Consider the following 20,347-nt stretch of genomic DNA (forward strand, 5'->3'; position numbering starts at 1 on the left):
GGTGGGGGGTGGGGGGGAACGATAGGGCCAGCGGCCGATGCTGCTGCTGGGTTAAGATTGTTATTTTTTCTTTAAACAAGGCAGAACCTGAAAGTCCCCACTTGTCTCGGCGGCGGTGCCAGCAAAGTCGGTCGCAGTGCGCATCTGGACGGGGCGCGGCTCCGAGCAGCGTCCTCGGTGGCACGGTGCTCCCCAGGTCCGCGGGTGCCCCTGTTTTCTCCTCAGACCGCCCGCTGGTTTAGATATTCTTGCTGGGTTAAAGCTCGTCTATTAATTATTTTGCTGCTTTGTGCGTTTATTTACATTGCAGAAAGAGCTAACTAGTTCTGTGTTTCTGTTTTGGCTTTTCTCTTTTTTTAGCTAAAACGTTAGTGCCATCATGATTCTGCATCAGATTCTGCGACTCTCTTCCATTTTCCGCTCTGCCATTTCCATTCACTTGCGCAGAAACATAGGGCTTTCTGCTATTGTCTTTAATAAGACGAAGGAGCTTGATCCAGTTCAGAAGCTCTTCTTGGACAAGATAAGAGAATACAACACAAAGAGCAAGTAAGTAAAGGACTTTACTTTAAGGCCGATGGCAAAAGAGGGGGGGAAAGCTGATTTTGACAAATGCCAAAATATGCTAACTTTGTAGGTTGATCTCTAAATACTTAAGGTATGCTTTCCTGAAACACTTATTGACAGTGTCACAAGTGAGAAGGCTTGTTCCTGCATATCTGACAGAAAACGGCTCTTTTTTCCCTTTAAAAAAAGAGTAAAGCTGATGTTATTCTTCTTGGGGGGGGTTAAAGAACTTTATTCAAACCAGGTGAATTCACACACCAGTATGTTAATTTCTACCCATCTGTGTGCTCTGAAATAGAAAAAGTTCCTTTTTTTTTTTTTTTTAATCTGGAGAAAATGGCTATTCTTTGGTCTTGTTTCTAGAAGCCAAATAGAAATAGGCTTCAGAAGCAACTGAGAACTAATGGAACTGTGAGGCTGATTCATTAAACGTTGTAAGGTAGTAAGCAGTTCATTCAAGTAGAATCTTAGATTCTTGTAATATTTGAATAAACTACCTAATAGGTAACTAAAACTGTAGTAATTCTGTTGAGTTTATTCTTACAAATTATTCTAGGGAAGGAAATAAGCCACTTTTTAGTTCTGGAGGAAGATGTGTATTTCCACAATGCCTACAAACTAGCCTGTGTAGGCAGCCATATTTTTGGTGGCTCTACCACTTGTAAATAATACTTGTGTTGGTACAGCTGAGTACTGGTAATCTAAAGAGTTACTATTTCAATTATTTTATATTTATATCCGAAGAAATTCCTGTCTGAATTTATATGAATGCAGGGGTTTGGATTTTTTTGCTTGTTTAGTATTCAAAACATGCTCTCTTTGCAAGAACAGTTAAGTTGTACTAACCACGTCACTAATTCAGAAGTAGCAGAGGTAGAAATGACAATTTTTTTAGGAAATCACACCTGGAGCAAGTGAAACTAAGTGCCCTCAAAGCCTGGATATGTGGTGTGGTTTTATGTCTCAGAAGGCTACCTCTTGGTAGCTTGGATTTTCATCAATGATAGTAGAAAGCCTGTCCTTTACCCTGAGAACCTCATTTATGTGTGAGGTAAGTATGCCCAAAGGTGCTTCATATCTCAAGTGTTGGAAAAAATTCTAAATGGTTTGTTTTAATTGGTTGTCAGAAAGGTTTTTAAGTCATAAATGGACATGAAAATATAGAACTTCCATATGAAATTTCAGAACGGAACTGTTAATCAGAATTTTTAATGCTTTTCAGGCAAGCTGGAGGGCCTGTTGATGCAGGCCCTGAATTTCAGAAAGACATGAATGACTCTATTGCTAGACTTCAGCGGGCATATGGAGAGGGAGATCTAACCAAGTTTCCAGAATTTAAATTTGAGGGTGAGTAAACTGTCTTGCTGAATTTGTAATTGCAAGTAAGGACACGTTCACTGACTGGTTTTCTTCATTAATTCCCATTTAGTTTTTATTTGGACCATTAATTTCACGTAAGGTGCCCCTGGTGAATCTCCTTACTTTCACACAGTTCACACCTGAATCCATCTGACTCCTTTTTTTGATTATTTGCCTCTTCCTGTAGACACGTGGACTTGCTTGTACTGCTTCTTAACAAAAGCTGCAGCCAGATCAGGCTATGTTAATTACCCTTCACAGAGCCTAAAGAAATAGCCCAAGTAGAAATAGCCCAGGAGCTGATGTTGTGTTGTTGGTTTTTGTTTTTATTCTCATCCTCCCAAAGAGATCAGCAGACTATGATTTGAAAACCAGTTGTCTGTGTCATCCAAACTGCAATCTGTAAATTTTGTAAGCTTATCTGGGAAGTTGGTGGTTTCAGAAAATTAATATAGAACTTACTTTACTTTGTTACTTACGATTAGTTCACGACTAAATTATATTAGACCTTTTTCTTCAGTTATTTGGATATGAATTCTGTCTAACTTTGAGTTTGTGTTAGCATGTTTTCATACTACCCAGACAGACTGACAGGAAGAATGCTCATGACAAGAATGCAAAGGAATGCACAGCCTCTGTCTGCCTTAGGACATAAAGGCAACTTAATTATTGTGTGGACAGGCTCATTTCTACAGATCTTTGTTGCTTTTTCTTGCTCATTTAAGCACAGCTCGAAGTCTTCATTGCTTACAAGCAATGTTTTAGCTAAAGTCAGGATTTGCGGGGGGTAAGCTGTCTTTCTTATTGGTAGCTGGGATTCAGCAATCTTTTGAACGTGCTCGTGTATTTGGTTTACATTGCAAGGTTTTGGTAGCAGAGGGCTGCAAGGGTGGCCTCTATCACAAGAGGCCAGGTGGTGTCCACACATCAGACAGAGCCAGTTCCATCTGGCCTGAAAATGGACCCACTGCAGGACATAGCTGAGCCAGTCCGAGATGCTGGTGGTACCTCCGTGACAGTATATTTTTAAAAAGGTTAAAAAATGCCATCTCTATTCTCAACCCTCCAGTGGAAGGAGGGATAGAAAGACCAAGAGAGTGGGAGGCTTGGTGTGGGCACCTGGCAGTCAGCCAAGGTCAAACGATCATAGTCAGTCAAGACAGGGCACCCTGCATTCGTGTAAATTCAGACAGGAATTTCTTGGGATACAAATATAAAATAATTAAAATACTAACTCTTTAGATTAGTCTTTAGATTCTGATTAGACTAACTGGAAATTCTAATTTAGACTGGGAACACACCTTAAAATGTTTTGGGTTTTGGTAGTATTTTGGTTTGATTAAGGAAGAATTGAGAGTCAGATTGTTACTGGTGCAAAATAAAACAGAGCATCTGTAGACTAGAATCTCTGGTGTTTCTTTTCCCCCCAGTTTTAGAGATGTGGTTTCTTCATATTCAGTTTTATTTCTATGTAACTTGTGAAACAATATATACTAAAGATTTGGACTGGGTTTTTGTAATGAAAGAGAATTGGTGTGACCACAGGAACAAAACAAAGTGGAGGAGACTCTGTTCCTGTACCATATTGCCTATCCTTAATCTCATTTCAACAGATTCTCAAAATTAAGTGGCTGTGTGGGTAGAAAATTAATTTTTGTTATAGCAAATACTACTGTAAGCTGAGCCTTACCTCTCAGACTCTTCGTAGCAAGAACAAGCATTAAGAGCCCACCAGTCAAAAGCCCTAACCCTTCCGTGTTTGTACCTCTGACATCAAGAACTCCTTCCTCATTGTTTGTATGTGGAGAGTATCTTTTGCTGAGCAGAGTTGAAATTGTGCTCTCCATTCTGTTAATCAGCTATAAGACAGTACTCAAGAGGAAAGAAGAGCTCGGTTACTTGCTCTTTGTCAAAGCTATGTTGGAAATATTAGTGTCATGTCCAGTAATGTTCTGGTTGACTTCTTCAGTTTCTCTGCTGACTAATCTCCTATCCCCGGTGTTACTAAAAGCTGCTTTGGCAGAATGTTACTAAGGTGCATGTCTGCCTAAAACCTCATGCGTAACTCCTCTAAGGTGCTAAAGACTTGTCTCCAGCATAGTTTATTCTTTAGTGTTGCCCACATCCAATCATACCCTGATAGAAACAGAGTGGTGCTGTAGACTGCACTGTACAAGAGCTTCCTTTAGCTTACCAAATTAATGTTCATGTTTTCTTTGAATTACAGATGAGTTGTGGTGTTCAAGGCTGGAATAAAAAGGGACTAACACAACTTTTCTCTCTTCCCTTCTTCCTTTAGAGCCCAGCTTTGAGGAGACTCCAAAGTGATCTCTGCAGGTCGTACAACAGTTAGCAGCATACATCAATGGAGTTGCTGAATGTGGCACCAGTTGTATCTTAATAAATGCAGTGTTTCAGTTTGATTTCAGAAGCGTGAATAAGTTCTTAACAGTATGGTGAGCATGAGTGTCAACTCTGTGACTGAGGCATCCAAGTAGTTTCTCAACGTTAACTGCAAAACTCCTTTGACAAGCTACATTTTAGTGCTGAGATATCACTCCAATAGTGATACGCCAAGAAGGAACTGCTTGTTTTTCTGAGTTTGTCACATCCAAAAATCTTCTGCAGGAAAAAAAAAAAGAGCCTAAACTTTTAGCAAAGCCATATGGTAGCTTTGCTACACAGCGAAAAGCACAGGCACAAATACACTAATTTTACATTGCATCAATGAACACATAAGTGTTTCTTGCTGAAACAACTGAAACCTGTTAATGAGGTGGTGAGATTTACATTTCAGTAACTGAACTATTGACACGAACACTTGATGGTCTGAGGAACTATTTATTTGTGACACTTCAGCAGTTAGGGTCCAGATACTACAGCTTGAGTTGTACTGGCTTGATTTTTCTTCAGAATGAAATTACATATGCAGTCTACAGAGAGACAAGGACATACTTCCTTGTGGAAGAGAAGCTGTAGGTATATTATGTAAGACAATAAAACACTGTGTGAACCTCAGTTACAGGAGGCTTTATTCTGTCAGGATAGTGAGTTTAAGTCTGCACGACTACTTACGCGCTTATAGATGGCTTTGGCACGTGTAATACAATGCCAGGTCAGAGTAAGTCAGAGTTGCAGGAGAGCTTGAGCCTTTGACAGTGGTAGAGATATAAGTAGTAGAAGTAGAGCTAGCAAGATCACCTGTGAAAGTTACTTGAATAGACTGTTCCAAGCTGTGAGAGTGAATTCTGTATTGCTGCATGCGTACATAGAATACACAGAATACCAGGTTGGAAGGGACCCCAGCTGTCATCTGGTCCAACCTTTCTTGGCAAAAGCACAGTCGGGACAAGATGGCCCAGCACCTTGTCCAGCTGAAGCTTAAAGTGTCCAATGTTGGGGAATCCAGCATTTCCCTGGGGAGATTACTCCAATGGCTGATGGTTCTTGCTGTGAAAAATTTTCCTCGTGCCCAATCAGAATCTCCCCAGAAGTAATTTGTACCCATTACCCCTCGTCTTTTCTGTGTGACTCCTTGTAGAAAGGGAGTCCCTATCGTCTTTGTAACCACCTTTTAAATACTGGAACATGGTGATAAGGTCTCTGCTAAACCGTCTTTTCTCAAGGCTGAACAAACCAGTTCAGTCAGCCTTTCCTCATATGGCAGCCTCCCAGTCCTTTGATCATCTTTGTGAACCTTCTCTGGACCCTCTCCAGCCTGTCCACATCTTTTCTGTATAATGGGGACTGAACACCCAGATGTGGCCTGACAAGTGCTGAGTAGAGTGTGATAATGACTTTTATCTGCTGGTGATGCCCTTGTTGACACAACCCAGCATCCTCTTGGTTTTCTTTGCCGCTGCAGCACACAGTTCACTCATACTGAGCTTGTCCACCAGGACAACATGAACAAAGTGAGAAGTTGTCACATAAATTGACTTGTATATTCAATTTAGTTCTAAGGTTTTTTGTGTTTTTTTTTTTTGAAAAAAGCAATTGCAGACAGGTAGACTAGATCTAAACATGGGCAGTTTGTATTTTCAGCACGTAGGTGGAAACAATATTTACACAGTAGAGGTCAAAAGATCCCTTTGATACTTTTGTATAACAAGTAGTCATTCGATGTCCCTCACAGAGGCTGAAATCTTCTAAATAACAAAGGACTTGGTATGCTTGAAATCCTAAATGAAGCAAACAATGTTACATAAGTAATAGTTCAAAGATTTTAACCAGATTAACATTTAGTGTACACTTCAGAAGAAACAGAGGCCTTGAGATTGAAAAGCAGCATGCTTGAAGAACTGTTCGTTAATAACTACCCATTTCTGAAACAGGAAGCCTACAGGATGCACTGCTACACAGAACAGAAGTAATAAGCTATTAAAAAGTACAAGTATCACTCTGTCTGATTTGGAAGTGCATTAATACCGATAAACAGATACCATGGGCTCTTCAAAGTCTGTTCCTTCCCAGTCACAGCACCAGGTAGTTGAACTCCTTAAGTTTCTTATATACGTACTAGGTGAAGGAATAAGATTAGGCTAATTAGTATATTCTGTTTTGATTAAAGAAATGGGTGGTGGTCAGCAAGCTTTTAATGCTGCTAATGTAGCCTTAAACTATAGATAGTGAAATTAAGTTGCTCCTAGTTGAAGCTTTAGTTGGAGCTCCATTGTTTTGCACCAATCTGAACAGCTGGAGCAATGTACATGCAGTTAAAGCCTGAGAGCCCCATCAATGAAGAATGAGGAAAAATACTGAGTTTAGCTTCCATATTTAGTCAAGCCTTTTGACCCACATTACTCCTAGAGGAATTAAAGGCCCAATATTTCTCTCACTGCTGCTTTAGACTGTGTCCTGAGTTAGTTTCCTCACTTAGCTGATATGTAGAAGCAAGGTGATGTGGAAGCCTTCACAAAAAAATGGCATCATTAAGTGCACAGTATAGACATGGTATTGCCACATAGTAAGGGTGCTACCTCTTCAGTTTATCTGATAGAGGGAAATAATCATGAAAATGGGAAAGAAAAAGAGGGAAAGAAGCTAACAGAATAGGGAAGTGTAGGAAGAAGTAGGTAAAAGAACCAGGTAAAAATCTGGTTACTGTGGTAAAGAATAAGATGACTAAGTAGAGAGCAAGGTGCTGCAGCTGTATGTTACTTGAGCCTGAGTAATAGCTATGAATGCAAATGGAGATAAGGTATCTCGAGGCACTGGTGGCATGTAGAGTCTGGTGGGTGTGGGGGGGGTGTATACATGTGCAAACCCATCACTGATCTAAGGAATTTTGAAGACATCTAAGACTTTTTAAACACTACTGAATGCAAAATACTTGCCTTTTCACTCGTAGATTGATAGTTGTTCTTTCTGTTAACAGAACAGGGAGGGAACTTAGATTAAATAGTGACTTTTCTGGTGTTGGTTTTAACCCTTTGAAAACCTTACTTATTTTTCCTGTTTTCCAGCACTCCTTAGGGTTTTTCCCCCCTTCTTAGAAAAAAGTTACAACAAATCAATTGAATGCTTTTTGATAGCTGTCGTTATCTCACAAACCACTCTCAAATTACCTGCCCTAGCTTGTCTTTTCAAGTCTTCCCGTTATGCTTTTTGTCTGGTTCATGGCCAGTATAAATTACACAGTATTTTAAAGTAATATTTGTAATTCTCTTTAGTACATTAATCCCTTTTTTAACTGGCTCCTACTTAGAAGTCCTAAGATAAAATTTTAAAACAAAATAAATAAAACTGGAAGCCAGCCTCCAATGAAGCACATGATTTTAGCCTTGTGTGGGAGCACCAAAATTGCTTGAGGAATTCTGACTTGCTACTAAGAAATTTAAGTGCATGAAATAAATCCATATCAAAGGAGTAGACCAGACACCTTCAGAAAGTTTCCACCAGTCATATTTTTACAAAACATTTTCTGAAATAATCTGCAGACATGGATATGACGACAGTTCAATTTGGTTCTGATCACCTTCTGTCTAATTTGAAGAGGAGACAAATGCATGCCTGTAGCTGACTCAGGGGTGTAAACCACAGCTATGTAAAAAAAAAAAAAAAAAAAAAAAAAAAAAAAAAAAAAAAAAAAAAAAAAAAAAAAAAAAATGTATCTCTGCACATTTATCACAGTAATAATGCTTAATTAATTTTCTGATTGGCACACTGGTTCTAGTAAGGAAACCAGCTGGTGAGTACGATCAGGCTTATTTCCGTATTCAAAAAAAGCCACTGTACGAGAATCATGTGAGAAAGGCCCTAAACAATCATTAGTTACTAAATCATCAGAAATGTAAATGAAGTTTGCAGTGATTTGTGTACTACTTGCATCAAGATACTTACTGGGAAGAGCTGTCCTCTGGAAAAAAAAAAAAAAAAAAAAGAATTAGTACAGGAGCAGTTTCCTTAGCTGATTAAAAATTCTTGAAAATAGTTACTGATAGCTTATTCAGCTCTTCAATTTCTAGAAGTTTCTGAACCAAATGTCGAATTAGTACAGGAGCAGTTTCCTTAGCTGATTAAAAATTCTTGAAAATAGTTACTGATAGCTTATTCAGCTCTTCAATTTCTAGAAGTTTCTGAACCAAATGTCTCTTTTTGGTGTAGTGGGTTTAAACAGAAAAAGATGAGCCTGCTTTCAAAGGTAAATGAACGTTCACGTGAACAGGAACTCTAACAGCAGGTCCGTTAGCCTGTTGCTTTCAGGCAGCGGATCTTCTCCGACCCCGACACGCGGCATCCCTCCTTGCCGTGCTGAACTCTACCGGCACTGGTGTAAACGCTACGCAGAGGGTTGCTCGGTGTCGAGCTTTTTGCAGCAATCCTCAAAAGTGAACTTTCTCCACGACCCAGAAGAGGGAGCCAGTTAATTTAGTTTCCCCTTCGTCAGACCTCAGCCGCTCGGACCCTTTAGACTAGAAGTGAACTTGCATGGGGGTTTTTTGTTTTGTTTTTGTTGTGGTTTTTTTGTTTTGTTGTTGTTTTTGCCTTCCTTTGCCATTCCCTCTCGAAACTAGAGCAGAAAGGCTCCAGGAATCAGGGTTCAGCTCATTGCTTTCCCTAGATTGCTGTTTGGTAGCCTTATGCAACCGTACAAACATCTCCAAGTCATTCCTCAAGTATCTTTTATGGTAGAGGTTGGCAGAATAAAAATGGCTGCACAAAAAAAGTTGCTGTTTTAATGCTCTTTAGCTTTAGTACCATGAATTTAGTGTCTTCATGAAAAGGAGGATGTGTTACAGTCAGCAGAAGTACGGATTTTGTTTTTGACACAAGGAAGGAGTGATTTTATGTTACTTACTTGTAAAGTAGCCCTTTTTTTGGGCATAAAATACTCCAAGGCCACACAATGCCATTACCAGAGCCACAAATACTACAGCAGCGATGATACCACTTACATTAAGGTCATCTGGAATTATAAAACATAAGTCCAATGTTGTAAGCTGTAAACATTTCCAATGGCTGGAAATTTCCATTCCCTAATTACTACAGGCACCTTTTGTATCTACAGGTGGTCTTTGGCCCAAGCTTTGGTGTACGTTAATTAGCAAAGCTTAAATGTAGATAAGCAGCCCAAAAGCACTACTGTAATCACAGCCACATTAAAACAGGTGTTTTGATGTAGCTAGCTTGCCTAAAATAACTGAAACAGCTGAAGGCAATTTCTTCAGGTCCCAGTCCTGAAGAGCATTTCAGGAGAGTTATTTAAAATGCAGTGCTTTTTTATTTTTCAACAGCAAGGCATTTACAATCCAACACAGTAAAGGCCAACAAATATTTCAGCCCAGATACCTAAAGTTAAACTCTACACTGGGCTACTGAACCATCTAGCCATTTTTATTCTGAAGGTGATGACTCATGCCCATTTGCTGATATATTCACAAAGAGCTTCAGACAATCATCCGAAAAACATCAACAAGCAGAATCATTTTCATAGGTTTTTGTTTATGCCCAATTACTTTTTGGATCCCAACTTTAAGCATACGTGGACAAACGGTTGAGAATTTTACCCCCAAACCTACGCAGTTTTGTGCATTGGTTAATAGCGATTTAGAGCTTTGGTGAGTATTTCCACAACAGAGGGATTTTATCTTGGCAGCTTGTGGAACAATTGCTCATAATCAACCAGGAATGCATTAAAAGCGTTAAAATACAGTGATTTTCAGCTACGTTCTGAGAAAGTGCCAGACAACTGCTTTATGGAATACTTGGACATGAAAAGAAACAGGCAGCAGGATTTTATTTTTTAAGATACACTGACTTCTTCGCTGTTCCTCTGGCAGGTATAAACGAGTCATTCAGTTAAACTTCTGATGTTACATTAAGATCTCACATGAATGCACCTCAAAAGGGAAGCTTTTCATGAAGAAAATAACCCAGTGGACAGGCACATTATGTTGTATACAAAAGCATTGTGAAACATTAAGGATCTCACATGGATACTGCTGTTCTGTGAAGTTCGGTGTTTAGCAAACTAAAGGCTGGCTATTGCAATAATTTTAAGGTACTAAACTATCTATTTTTCTGTGAAATGCAGTTCTGTGAGATAACATTTGTGCTGTAAGAAAGGAATGCTTTAAGTAGCCACAGCACCTACATATAAGGAATTCATATTATTAATATTCCTCCCCCAAAATGCTATAATGAAACAAATAATGCAATTCAATCTGGTCTTAGTTTTTCATCATGCAATAAAATCATTGCATGTTCAATTACATTATTGTTAGTATTGCATCATGCAGTAAAGTAATTCCTAATTGCAAGACTGTTTTCTGCCCTTCTTTGACACGTACCGACTTGCATTCGCTTCACTGAGCATTTCTGGGGTAATCCAATCCCATTGGAGGCTTCACAGAAATACTCCCCAGTGTCATTCTTTGTAACGGTGTTAAACAGCTGTTAAGAGAGAGTCCAAAACCACTGTCAGAATGGAAAAAAAAATTCAGAATTTCCAGTGGGATAGAAATTAACATGTCAACAGGGTTTGCTTGTTTAAACCAAAAAACCCAGCCCAAACCAAAACCACCCAAAAGAGAGAAATTCTGGTCCAGTTCAACCTCACAATTCACCTCCTTAGTCACATTCCCTGGTTCTTAACTTCAGCTTCTGGTCTAAGAAGGTCTTTTTAAATGGATATTTTAACTACACGGAGTATGTCTACAGGGAGATTCTTTTTCAGTGGATCAGTACTTTCCAATAAAATGCATTTTCTTACATACATTATAATTTCAGAATCCCTGAAGTCAGAACAGTTGTTCATTTTACTAAAACAACAATAAAAATTATATTAAAAAAACCAGAAAAACCATTTACCACAGAAAGTCTGTGGGTTTTGCCCTGCCCTCTGCTCTCTCACCCCCCCTCCCTGAAATTATACTTTCTCTCTTACTCTAATGGAGAAATGCTAAACTGCATTATTTATCAAATGTTATTACTGTAAAAACGAAAATGAGGAAGCAAGACCTCATGTCGATTCCAGTGTTTCTCTGTATATTTATTTATTTTTAATCATTAGAATTTTTTCCCTTTAATATATCCCATACTTTAGGATTTTCCTAAATTGCTAATTTGGAGTAGTCCACCTAATTTCCAGTGTGCTGAAAGATCCACACAGCACCTCTGAATACTTAGTCACATTCCAGTTTCCATGTTTGATCATCCACAAAAGTAGGGTGGTCCTAGAACAACTCTTCTGAAAAATCTCACCTGACAATGCCTCCTAAGTAGTATATATCAATTTTTTTAGAAGGATCAGCTAATGGGGGAGGGATTAGAGAGATATGGCCAGTTCTGAGGGAAAAAAAACTACCACAAAACCTAGAACTAAACCAAAAAAACCACTAAGCTTACTTACAGCCCCAACTCATTCCCACTGATCTCCCAAGTACTGGACTGGAACTCATAAATGCCACTGGATTGAACAGGTTCTGGACTGCTCTAGTGCTGCAGTGCTCCCACTGAAGTTACTAATTCAGATTATAAGGTGCTATCAGGTATAACTGTTAACATACTGAGAGATCATTCTCACCTGGCACTACTTACCTAACTGACAAGGTGAAATTTGTCATGTATTTTCTAGATTCTGCTCATTTATCATTACTGCAGCCTTGCAACTCATTCAATTTGTCTGTATCACTCAACGTCTAGGGCTTGTCCTTGCTCTGAGGCAGAAACCACCTTCTACATGTTAGCTCATATTTCTTCATGACATTGACCTCCAACAAAGACCTTTGGCATTTTTGGATTAAGAACCCTGTGCATCACCAAACAACAAATTTGGTCTTCTTGATGGCTGGTTATGACAGAGTTGGTTATTACACTTACCAGAGTGCCAGACTTTTTATTCATGGTGTAAGTTATGTTTGCTGTTCTAGCACTGCCTGTTCCTGTCTTTTCCAGCAAGGCAACACCATTCTTGTACCACCGGTACTCAGACGGAGGAGACCCCTCAGTCTCCTTACAGCTCAGTTCCACTACTGTTCCCGTCATTGCGGAGCTGGGGACCTCACATACTGGAGTAGTCGGAGCAACTGGACAGTGAAATTACACTTGTTACACAGCCTTGTCAGTATTGCTTATATGACAACAGTTTGACAGTCATTGGTGAGGAGGTGAGCACTTGTGTACGTGCTTAGAAATCACCATGTTAACGAAATGAGGTGCTGGAGAAGGGGTTGAAGGCAGAGCCCTGCTACTGGAGAGCACAATAAAATCTGCGAGTTGCTAAAAATGGAAGAGGCTTGCTCCCAGCCACAGGATACTGTGTCATCCTGTCTCCAATCTATACACTCTCATCCAACCACAGAGAGTTTGTTTCACCTCATTTCTTGTATGGGGCCTCTTGCTCACAGACAGAGGAGGGATAACTCTGGGAATCTGTAGTCCAGTGATTTCCCCCTTCTATGCCCTAGTTTTTAAAAACAGAAGTGAGGAAGAGGAAAAAGATTTTGTATTAAAAGAAGTTAACTGGTTCTTGAAAAATGATTGTCAGAAAGATTGGCCATCATCATAGCCATTGCGTAAATCCCAGGCTGGGGATTGAAAACAATTGGCTACTAAATTTCAGTTTAAATTAAAACCAAACATTACCACACATAGATGCAGAAGCACTGATCATTCCTTCTGCCACAAAGATGAATGTCTCTTTTCCAATTTTTATTACGTGAACAGAAAAGAACTTAATTTCTTTTTCTGGTAATTTGAAGCTATGTAGAAGAAAATTAAGGGTGAAGAGGTACGCATGGAACACTAAAAGCACGAGTGACACCTTAAAGAGTATTCATAGTTTTTTCTTGTCTGATTTTAAAATAAAAAGCAAAAATAAAGAAAACCAAGTGAAATACTAATTCACATTAACTTTGAAAAAGTTTTGTGCGCAACACACGCATGCACACACTCCTCCCCTTTGATATAAGACCTCAACTTTAAATTATGAAGCCACGTTTAAAAGAGGAAAGCTGTTGAGAGAGTGGAAGAAAGAGGGAATGAGTGGGGCTACCTCACTGTTGGAGCTAATCAGAAGTTCATGAATTTATCATCCTTTATGAAGAACTCTGAGGCTTTATAATTTTAAAAGAAATTATTTTTGTATAGAAAATAAACAATATAGAAACTACAAAACCAAGTATTTTCTTTTCTCCCTATATGGAGAAAAAGAAGAAAACTACCAACCTCTTCCTCTCATCCATTGGGAAAAACACCAGGAACAATGTAAGAGAATGTGCTCAGTATTCATTTTTCTCTTCTCTCCCCAACTGGGAAAGGAAACAAACTAAAAAACCACAGAGAACAACCACCCCCCCCCAAAACTAACACCCTCTCTCCTGTAAATAAAGTCCATAGATTGCTAGGTCACTGGCTGGCATTGCGCAGACACTGCAGCAGTTTCTCCTTCCAAAAACACCAGGAGACTGTAGCATATTGGAAAGAACTGCTGCTTCGGAATATTTGATAAATGTTGACAGATGCTGACTTTCCCGTGCCAAACACCATGATCAGCTTACCCCGATTCTCAGCCACTGAGTGATTTCAGTTTTAGTAGGAATGGAAGTTTCACCATCACACAAATGGGCACACTTGCTAGGTTTTGAGAACTGAAACCCTACTTGTATTCCTTTTTAACGCAAGTGTGCATTTTGCAAAGCTCTTTTGTGAAGTATGTTGTAGAATGAGCATGTGCGTTTATAAACTTAGCCCAAAGACGACCCAGCAGCCACACACCACATGGACAACCCTACCTTCAACACCCCTTGCCGTCACTTGATTTCTTTACAGAAGCCTAAGTAATAAAAGTTTGTACCCAATACTGTGAGAGTAATAGTAGCTTCTCCAAGGTGTTGCCCCTCTTCACTTTTTGCACTGATTTCACAGCGGTAGGTCCCAGAATCCTTTCTAGTCACGTTTCTAATACGGATTCCTGTGTTCAGCATCTCTGCTCGGCCTCGAAGATCACCTTTAAGGGAGAACAGACGAAGGTTTCTGCTCTTTGCTGAAAGCAAATGTCTATGACTCATTGGCTCAAACTGAAATCACATACCTTTTATGAACTATTGCTCATCTGTTCAGTGTTAGTTATCTATCACCAAGAAGCAGTTTGTAATCCCTCTGAGACAGGCAAGGAAGGGTCTTACTGTTTAGTAAAAAAAAAATCCCCCCAGTTCAAAAAACCTACATTTGTCATACATTTTTTAGCTTGAAGATTAAATGCTTTTTTTCTGCAGATATTTAAAGAAAAAATGTATAGCAGTGGTCAGGTGACAAAAAGACATCGTTCTCTTCTAAAGGGATGACAATCACTAAGTCAGTTACCTTAGAGAAAGAATTGTGAGTGAGACCTCAGCAAAATATTTGACATTTTAACTTGGCAAAAACTTGATGGGTTTAGCAAAGATACTGCCATCACAGTTCCTACAAAGAGGTTTTTTTTCATTCTGCAGCTTGTTATGACATTAAAGTTATATGCACACACAGAACCATGAATTCCAGTTTCTCTAAATATATGCAGAAAAAACTAAGTTTGTCAACAAGACCAGCACATCTTGCAAGGTCTACAAACTAACAAAATTGCTTTGCTTTTATTTTAATTGTCAACCTTCTTTTATTGTGTACGAGGTACCAGAGACCTGTATTTTCTTCAACACAAAGCAGAGGTAGAGTTCTTTTCAGAACATATAAACAGAAATTCCACTTCTGAAAAGAATACGAATAATTTAAAATATACAGCTGACTTTATATTTTATGTATATAAAAATTGCTGCATTATTCATATCTAGGCCTCCAGCTTTCAGGAGGCTTCAGAAAACTCTTTGTAAGACAGGACTATAGAGTTCACAGTAGTTTGGAGGAATTTATATCTGAATGTAATTTCGTTTTTTAAAAACGTCAGGGAATGTGTAGTGCCAATTTTCTTAGTCTTGACTTTTATTATATTTAACTTTATTAAGAAGTTAACTAATCATTGATAATTTTATTAAGAAATGCTTTTTTTTTACCCAGGGAAAAAATTCTTTTCCTCAAAAAGACAGCTATCCTTATGGAAAGTTAAGAGCATTTTCTTCCAGTCATTTTAAAATGCTATTCCCCAAGAAAGATTCAGTATCTAGGCTAGAAAATGACATGTTAAGCCAGCAGTCTAAGTTTGTAGTTCTGTACCTACCTGTAAATTCACCCTTGTAGTAGACAAATGAGACTCCTTGAGACTGGATTTTTTTCCATTCTATTCTTAAGCTCATTCCTTTTGAAAATTTGTGCTTGCAGCTAAGAATTGCCTCTAGAGGGAAAAAAAAACAAAACCAAAATCAAAACAAAAAAATGCCAAAGGGAAAATTAGAGACTTCACCATTGTGTTTGGTACACATTCAGGCTCCATGAAATTAATATTCCCCTTTCAAAAGAATTTGAGCAGTCAACAAGGGCCAGATCTACTTCTCAAAGTGATGCCATCAGACCTTTTCCAGATTTACACAATGGGAAAACAGAAACTACTAACTTTCCCATTCTTTCGTGGCCTTTGCATCAAACTTCAATGTTGGGGACTAGATCTGGCCATGTGGATGGGCACAGAATCTGTATTACTACTCTCATTTTAGCTTTAACCATTTTCATCAGTGAGCAGACCACCATTAAAAAAGGACTCTGACCCTGTTGTCAACAATATTTTGTGAATTACCATTCTGAAATCAGTATCAGCAGCTTAACTGTTTAAATGCATAACTTTACGCAGATGGAAAACAAACCTGTAAGATGATTAAATATTCTAAGTAACTTACGTATTTAGTTACAATTTCACATTGCTCATTGTAAGGGCACGTGGAAGGTGAGAGTCTGCTTCATTAAGGTTTTCCAATTATGGACCTTTTCAATGCAAAAAATACGTAAAGGGGGCAGCAACAAGCAAAACCAGAGACACAAACATGACAGACAGGGACCTCTAGACATGATAACGAAGGCCATCAGTTCCCCAGACAAAGTGATGAGACTGTGATGTGGGCAACTGAAGCGACTGAGGGTCTCTGCATCAGTAGCTGGAGGAGCCACAGGTGTTGGGACCATGTGTTAGTGAGTCTCAAAGCATGTATGCCTGGATGTGCTAACTATCGGGACAGAGAAGCATGGCTTGAGTCAATTTAGGGCTAGCAACTGTCATCACAATTGGGGTGTAGGCACCCCTGGACTTGTGGTGCTGGCTTCTGGAAGTGGGGGTATGTGGTGTGTGTGCAGTGTTTGTATCTTCCCTAAACCTGGTGTGCCTGGAGGTGTGTGTATAGCAAACCTCAAGCTAGGTGAGCTGGTGAGTTGGGCAACGCTAGTGGATGGGCAAAGGGGCTGTGCTGGTACTCAGGGGATCAAAAAACATACATGTGCTTGTGAATCTATAGAGTGCTGTGTGAGGGCTTGCATGACTGGACTTCAATCTCCACCAGCCAAAGAGGAGGAAGGAGGCTCAGCTGTCTATACTGAATGCTTTATGTAAGCCCAGGCAGTGTGATATGTGGGCATGTGAAGGCAGTGCCTTATCTGTGGTGGTCTGTGTAGCTGGCAGTGCCAGTGTCACAAGTGTGTGTATTTATGGGTGCACGCACACACAAATGCAACCCTGGGACACACACACAGCCTTGCTACTGGCTGAACCTGCAAATAGGAAAGCATCGGGTGTGTCCACTGGTCTGGGACAAAGACCCCCCCAGGTCTCCAGTTGCATTGTGCTGGGCTCTAGTAGTTGGGTAGGAGGAAACCCCAGGCTCTGGGAGCTGCTGGCAGCAGAGGCTGCTTATAACATCCCTTGCCGGTTACCTCTTATTTTTCTTGAGTTCTTGACAAAAGAAGATTCATGCAATTGTTCACCTTTCTGTCTGCCCACTCAAGTTTCCTCGACTTACATATACTAGGCATCAACAAACTAAATTTCACAGAGAGGCTGGTATTTCAAGAGTTACTGATTGTTGCTAAAGTTGCTGCAACTGGGTAGGAAAAAACCAAAGATTAGAGCTCCTAATGAGGAACAGGTCATACTGGGAGTTCAACTGTTCCTTTTCCCTCCATCACAGCAGGAGCTGTGCTACGCTGTCACTAAAAAGTAGCTTGTATCATAGTAATTGTGGTCTACGGACAAGCCCACAGTTATTATGGGGGAGCTAATGAGGGAGAGAAGACATGACAAACTGTAGAGGTGAGTTATTGGGACAAACTCAGTATTTTAGTAGTTCCATTCTCCACAGAACAGCATACTGAGACATACTCCACACCCCACACCCCCCCCAGTAAATAACTCCTAAGGCATTATTAAGAACTGTTGGGAGACAACATCAGAGAAAAGAATCCAACCACATATTTGACGGACTCCAAATCTATCAATAACAAACTCCAAAGAACTTCTGTAAAAGAAACAAATAAAATATTGATCTTGCCACCTTTAGGCTGCTCATCTTCAAATACAGGCCAGAGTATCAAGGATCAAAAGCCTTTACAGTTTTGGTAATGCCTGTCTAGCTTTCAGAAGACAGTCATCTACTGCTCAAACTTTACAGTAAATCTGCATTAATCAGCACCCTTGTTTTCAGTCTCGGCAAACAAGACTGAAGGGCAATTAAGACCACCAACAGATCTACCCACTCACCCTTTATAGTCTGACTTCCCAAGTCTGCTGTGCAGAGAAACAAAAAGCTTCCAACGGCCAGATCTCTCAGAGGGGAAAAAAAGGTCCAGACTTGAAAGAAAAAAATGAGGCAAGAGGGCATTCTTTGCCAGAAACATGTTACACATGCACTGGCTGCTTCAAAAAAAAAACACACTGCACTCAGGAAGTCCGAGGTTCCTGACTTCAGGTTGAGTGGATGGGTGGAGGCTTCCTGAATCTTAAGATTTGATAAAGTTTCCTTTCCATTTTGTTTTTGTATCCTTCTAACAAAGAAAAACCATCATTCAAGCTCGGCTTGCTTTTGCTACTGACCTTGTGACAGTTGGCTAATCTCACGAACTAGTCTATATCAGCTGACAGAGAGACAGCTCAGCTGAAATATTCTCAGCCGAACAAGTCACCTCCTTCGTGAATAAGCTGCCCCATTCTTGCATGCCACATTTTATTCATTTCAGAAAAAGCTAGCATTGATGTTCTCCCACCAATCCTATTTGGAAAAAGGGAATGGAATGGAAGAAAAGAAAAGCACGCAGAACAGAGACAACATAATAAACTCCTCCTTAGTTATATTTCCCTTCTGCTGCTTTTTTGCATACTAAGAGAGTCAACAAGAAGTATTTTCCGGGTCGGCCCACAGGATGCTGTGCATTAGCACAGGGTCTGCCAGGCCTGGAAAAACCTTCTGGATATTGGAGAAGTGTGGACAATGTTTAATTTGCATTTACATCTGGTCTGGAGGCTATCATTTTGTTACAGAATCATCGAATATCTCAAGTTGTACTTCAAGGGAAGCACAAGGAACACGAAGTTTAACTCCCTGATCCTTGCAGGACTACCTAAAACTAAACCATATGACTAAAGGCATCATCCAGACAATCCTTGAACACCGATAGGAATGGTGCCATGACCACTTCCCTGGGAAGCCTGTTCCAGCAACCGACCGCCCTCCTCTACAGTAACAGGAGTTGTAGGAGGAAAAAAAAAAAAAACATTTCAAACCAGCAGCATTCAGTTGAACAGCTATGTCTATCAGCCCCTGTCATTTTCTTGGTGCTGCTACTCAAAAAGGACTTGGCATGGTATCTGAGCTATGTTAAACTGATCTCAGCCTATCATACAAACAAAAGAACAAAACGCAAGCCATATATCATATAAAAAGACAAAACCTAATCAAGCTTTAATATTACCTGAAGAGCTTCTCTCTACTCTTGCCTGTCATAAGCTCTAAATGTATTGTTTTTCTACCCCAAAAGTGACAGGAGCCCAACTGACAGCTTGAGAGACTTCCAAATATTTGATTATTACTTCAAACAGATGAATAAAGCTTAAAGCTCAGCAAACAGTTCTTCCAATTTCCAAATTCCCATCTCTCTCCAACCAAAAGCAAAAAACAAACCAACCCGCAAACCTCATATACATGCTTCTAGGATTCCTTTCTCATCTACCAAGCAAACAACAGGTTTTCCTCCCTGCCTCCTCAATTTCTCTAGTATGCTGTTGGAAGTAGTTCGTCATTTTACATATGACATAGACATATAGAAGTATCCATTGCAGTTACTGATAATTAAAAATAGCCATTAAATTATCGTCACTGACAATTAGCTGACTTACAGCTGTTCTCTTTCTAGTACTTCGCTTCTCTGTCTGGTATTATAGAATCACAGAATGGTGAGGTTGAAAAGGATCTCTGGGGACCATCTAGTCCAACCCCACATCAAGTAAGAGAAAATAGGGACAAGACCAAGATTACACAAAGAGTCAATGGAGAGAGTAGCAGCAGGATACCTCAGGAAAGAGGAAGACAATCTTAACAGCTCCACAGCTTCTGTATACATAGTTTGCACATATTATGTATATAACAATAATAATCACAGCAATGCCCATACTGTACCCTTAAACTCCTCTGCTTTTACGTTTTTGTTATCCGTTTCAATGGAAATTCCAGATGCTTTATGATCTGCAAGGGAACAGGAAAAAAAAAAGATGATTCAGCAATAATACTTGTAACTTCATATGTGCCTCAGCAACTACAAGCAATATTTTCAAGATATCCTTACACTGGACAGATTAGATATTGTCTATTAAAGCGAGCATGGAACTAAGAGCTTGACCAGGGCTGGCCATTTGGGGGCCCCAGAGCTGAACACAGTACACCAGTTAGGGTCTCATGACAGCACAGTAAAGAGGTAGAATGACCTCCTTCAACCTGATGATCACACATCTCTTGATGCAGCCCTGAATGCTATTGGCTTCTGGGGCTGTGAGTGTATGTTGCTGGCTTATGTC

At 39.7% G+C, this 20,347-nt stretch overlaps 2 protein-coding genes across 2 annotated transcripts; one reads left to right on the top strand and one right to left on the bottom strand.

The window, feature by feature from the left end:
- Positions 1–353: 353 nt before the first annotated feature.
- On the top strand, positions 354–4,254 carry ATP5J (ATP synthase, H+ transporting, mitochondrial Fo complex, subunit F6). The gene is made up of 3 exons (XM_010135973.1): positions 354–549; positions 1,790–1,914; positions 4,226–4,254. The coding sequence occupies exons 1-3, from the start codon at positions 380–382 to the stop codon at positions 4,252–4,254; spliced, it is 324 nt and encodes a 107-aa protein (XP_010134275.1). The 5' UTR covers positions 354–379.
- A 1,597-nt stretch (positions 4,255–5,851) lies between these two features.
- On the bottom strand, positions 5,852–20,001 carry JAM2 (junctional adhesion molecule 2). The gene is made up of 9 exons (XM_010135985.1): positions 19,953–20,001; positions 15,581–15,694; positions 14,225–14,377; positions 12,250–12,455; positions 10,719–10,821; positions 9,227–9,334; positions 8,269–8,284; positions 7,263–7,293; positions 5,852–6,107 (listed from the first exon to the last, which is right to left on the bottom strand). The coding sequence occupies exons 2-9, from the start codon at positions 15,654–15,656 to the stop codon at positions 6,075–6,077; spliced, it is 726 nt and encodes a 241-aa protein (XP_010134287.1). The 5' UTR covers positions 15,657–15,694; positions 19,953–20,001; the 3' UTR covers positions 5,852–6,074.
- Between the last annotated feature and the right edge of the window lie 346 nt (positions 20,002–20,347).

The sequence above is a fragment of the Buceros rhinoceros genome, unplaced genomic scaffold (assembly GCF_000710305.1).
Source record: "Buceros rhinoceros silvestris isolate BGI_N320 unplaced genomic scaffold, ASM71030v1 scaffold2420, whole genome shotgun sequence".
Classification (NCBI taxonomy): domain Eukaryota; kingdom Metazoa; phylum Chordata; class Aves; order Bucerotiformes; family Bucerotidae; genus Buceros; species Buceros rhinoceros.

What these genes read in the sequence shown, in the direction of transcription:
- JAM2 (XM_010135985.1), bottom strand. Translation starts at nt 15,656, where the DNA reads ATGAGCTTAAGAATAGAATGGAAAAAAATCCAGTCTCAAGGAGTCTCA. An exon ending in CTACAAGGGTGAATTTACAG is followed by an intron (nt 14,378 to 15,580) that starts GTAGGTACAGAA and finishes TCTCCCTTAAAG; the next exon opens with GTGATCTTCGAGGCCGAGCA. An exon ending in ATCAATCTACGAGTGAAAAG is followed by an intron (nt 6,108 to 7,262) that starts GCAAGTATTTTG and finishes TGCTTCATTTAG; the next exon opens with GATTTCAAGCATACCAAGTC.
- ATP5J (XM_010135973.1), top strand. Translation starts at nt 380, where the DNA reads ATGATTCTGCATCAGATTCTGCGACTCTCTTCCATTTTCCGCTCTGCC. An exon ending in GAATACAACACAAAGAGCAA is followed by an intron (nt 550 to 1,789) that starts GTAAGTAAAGGA and finishes AATGCTTTTCAG; the next exon opens with GCAAGCTGGAGGGCCTGTTG. An exon ending in TCCAGAATTTAAATTTGAGG is followed by an intron (nt 1,915 to 4,225) that starts GTGAGTAAACTG and finishes TTCTTCCTTTAG; the next exon opens with AGCCCAGCTTTGAGGAGACT.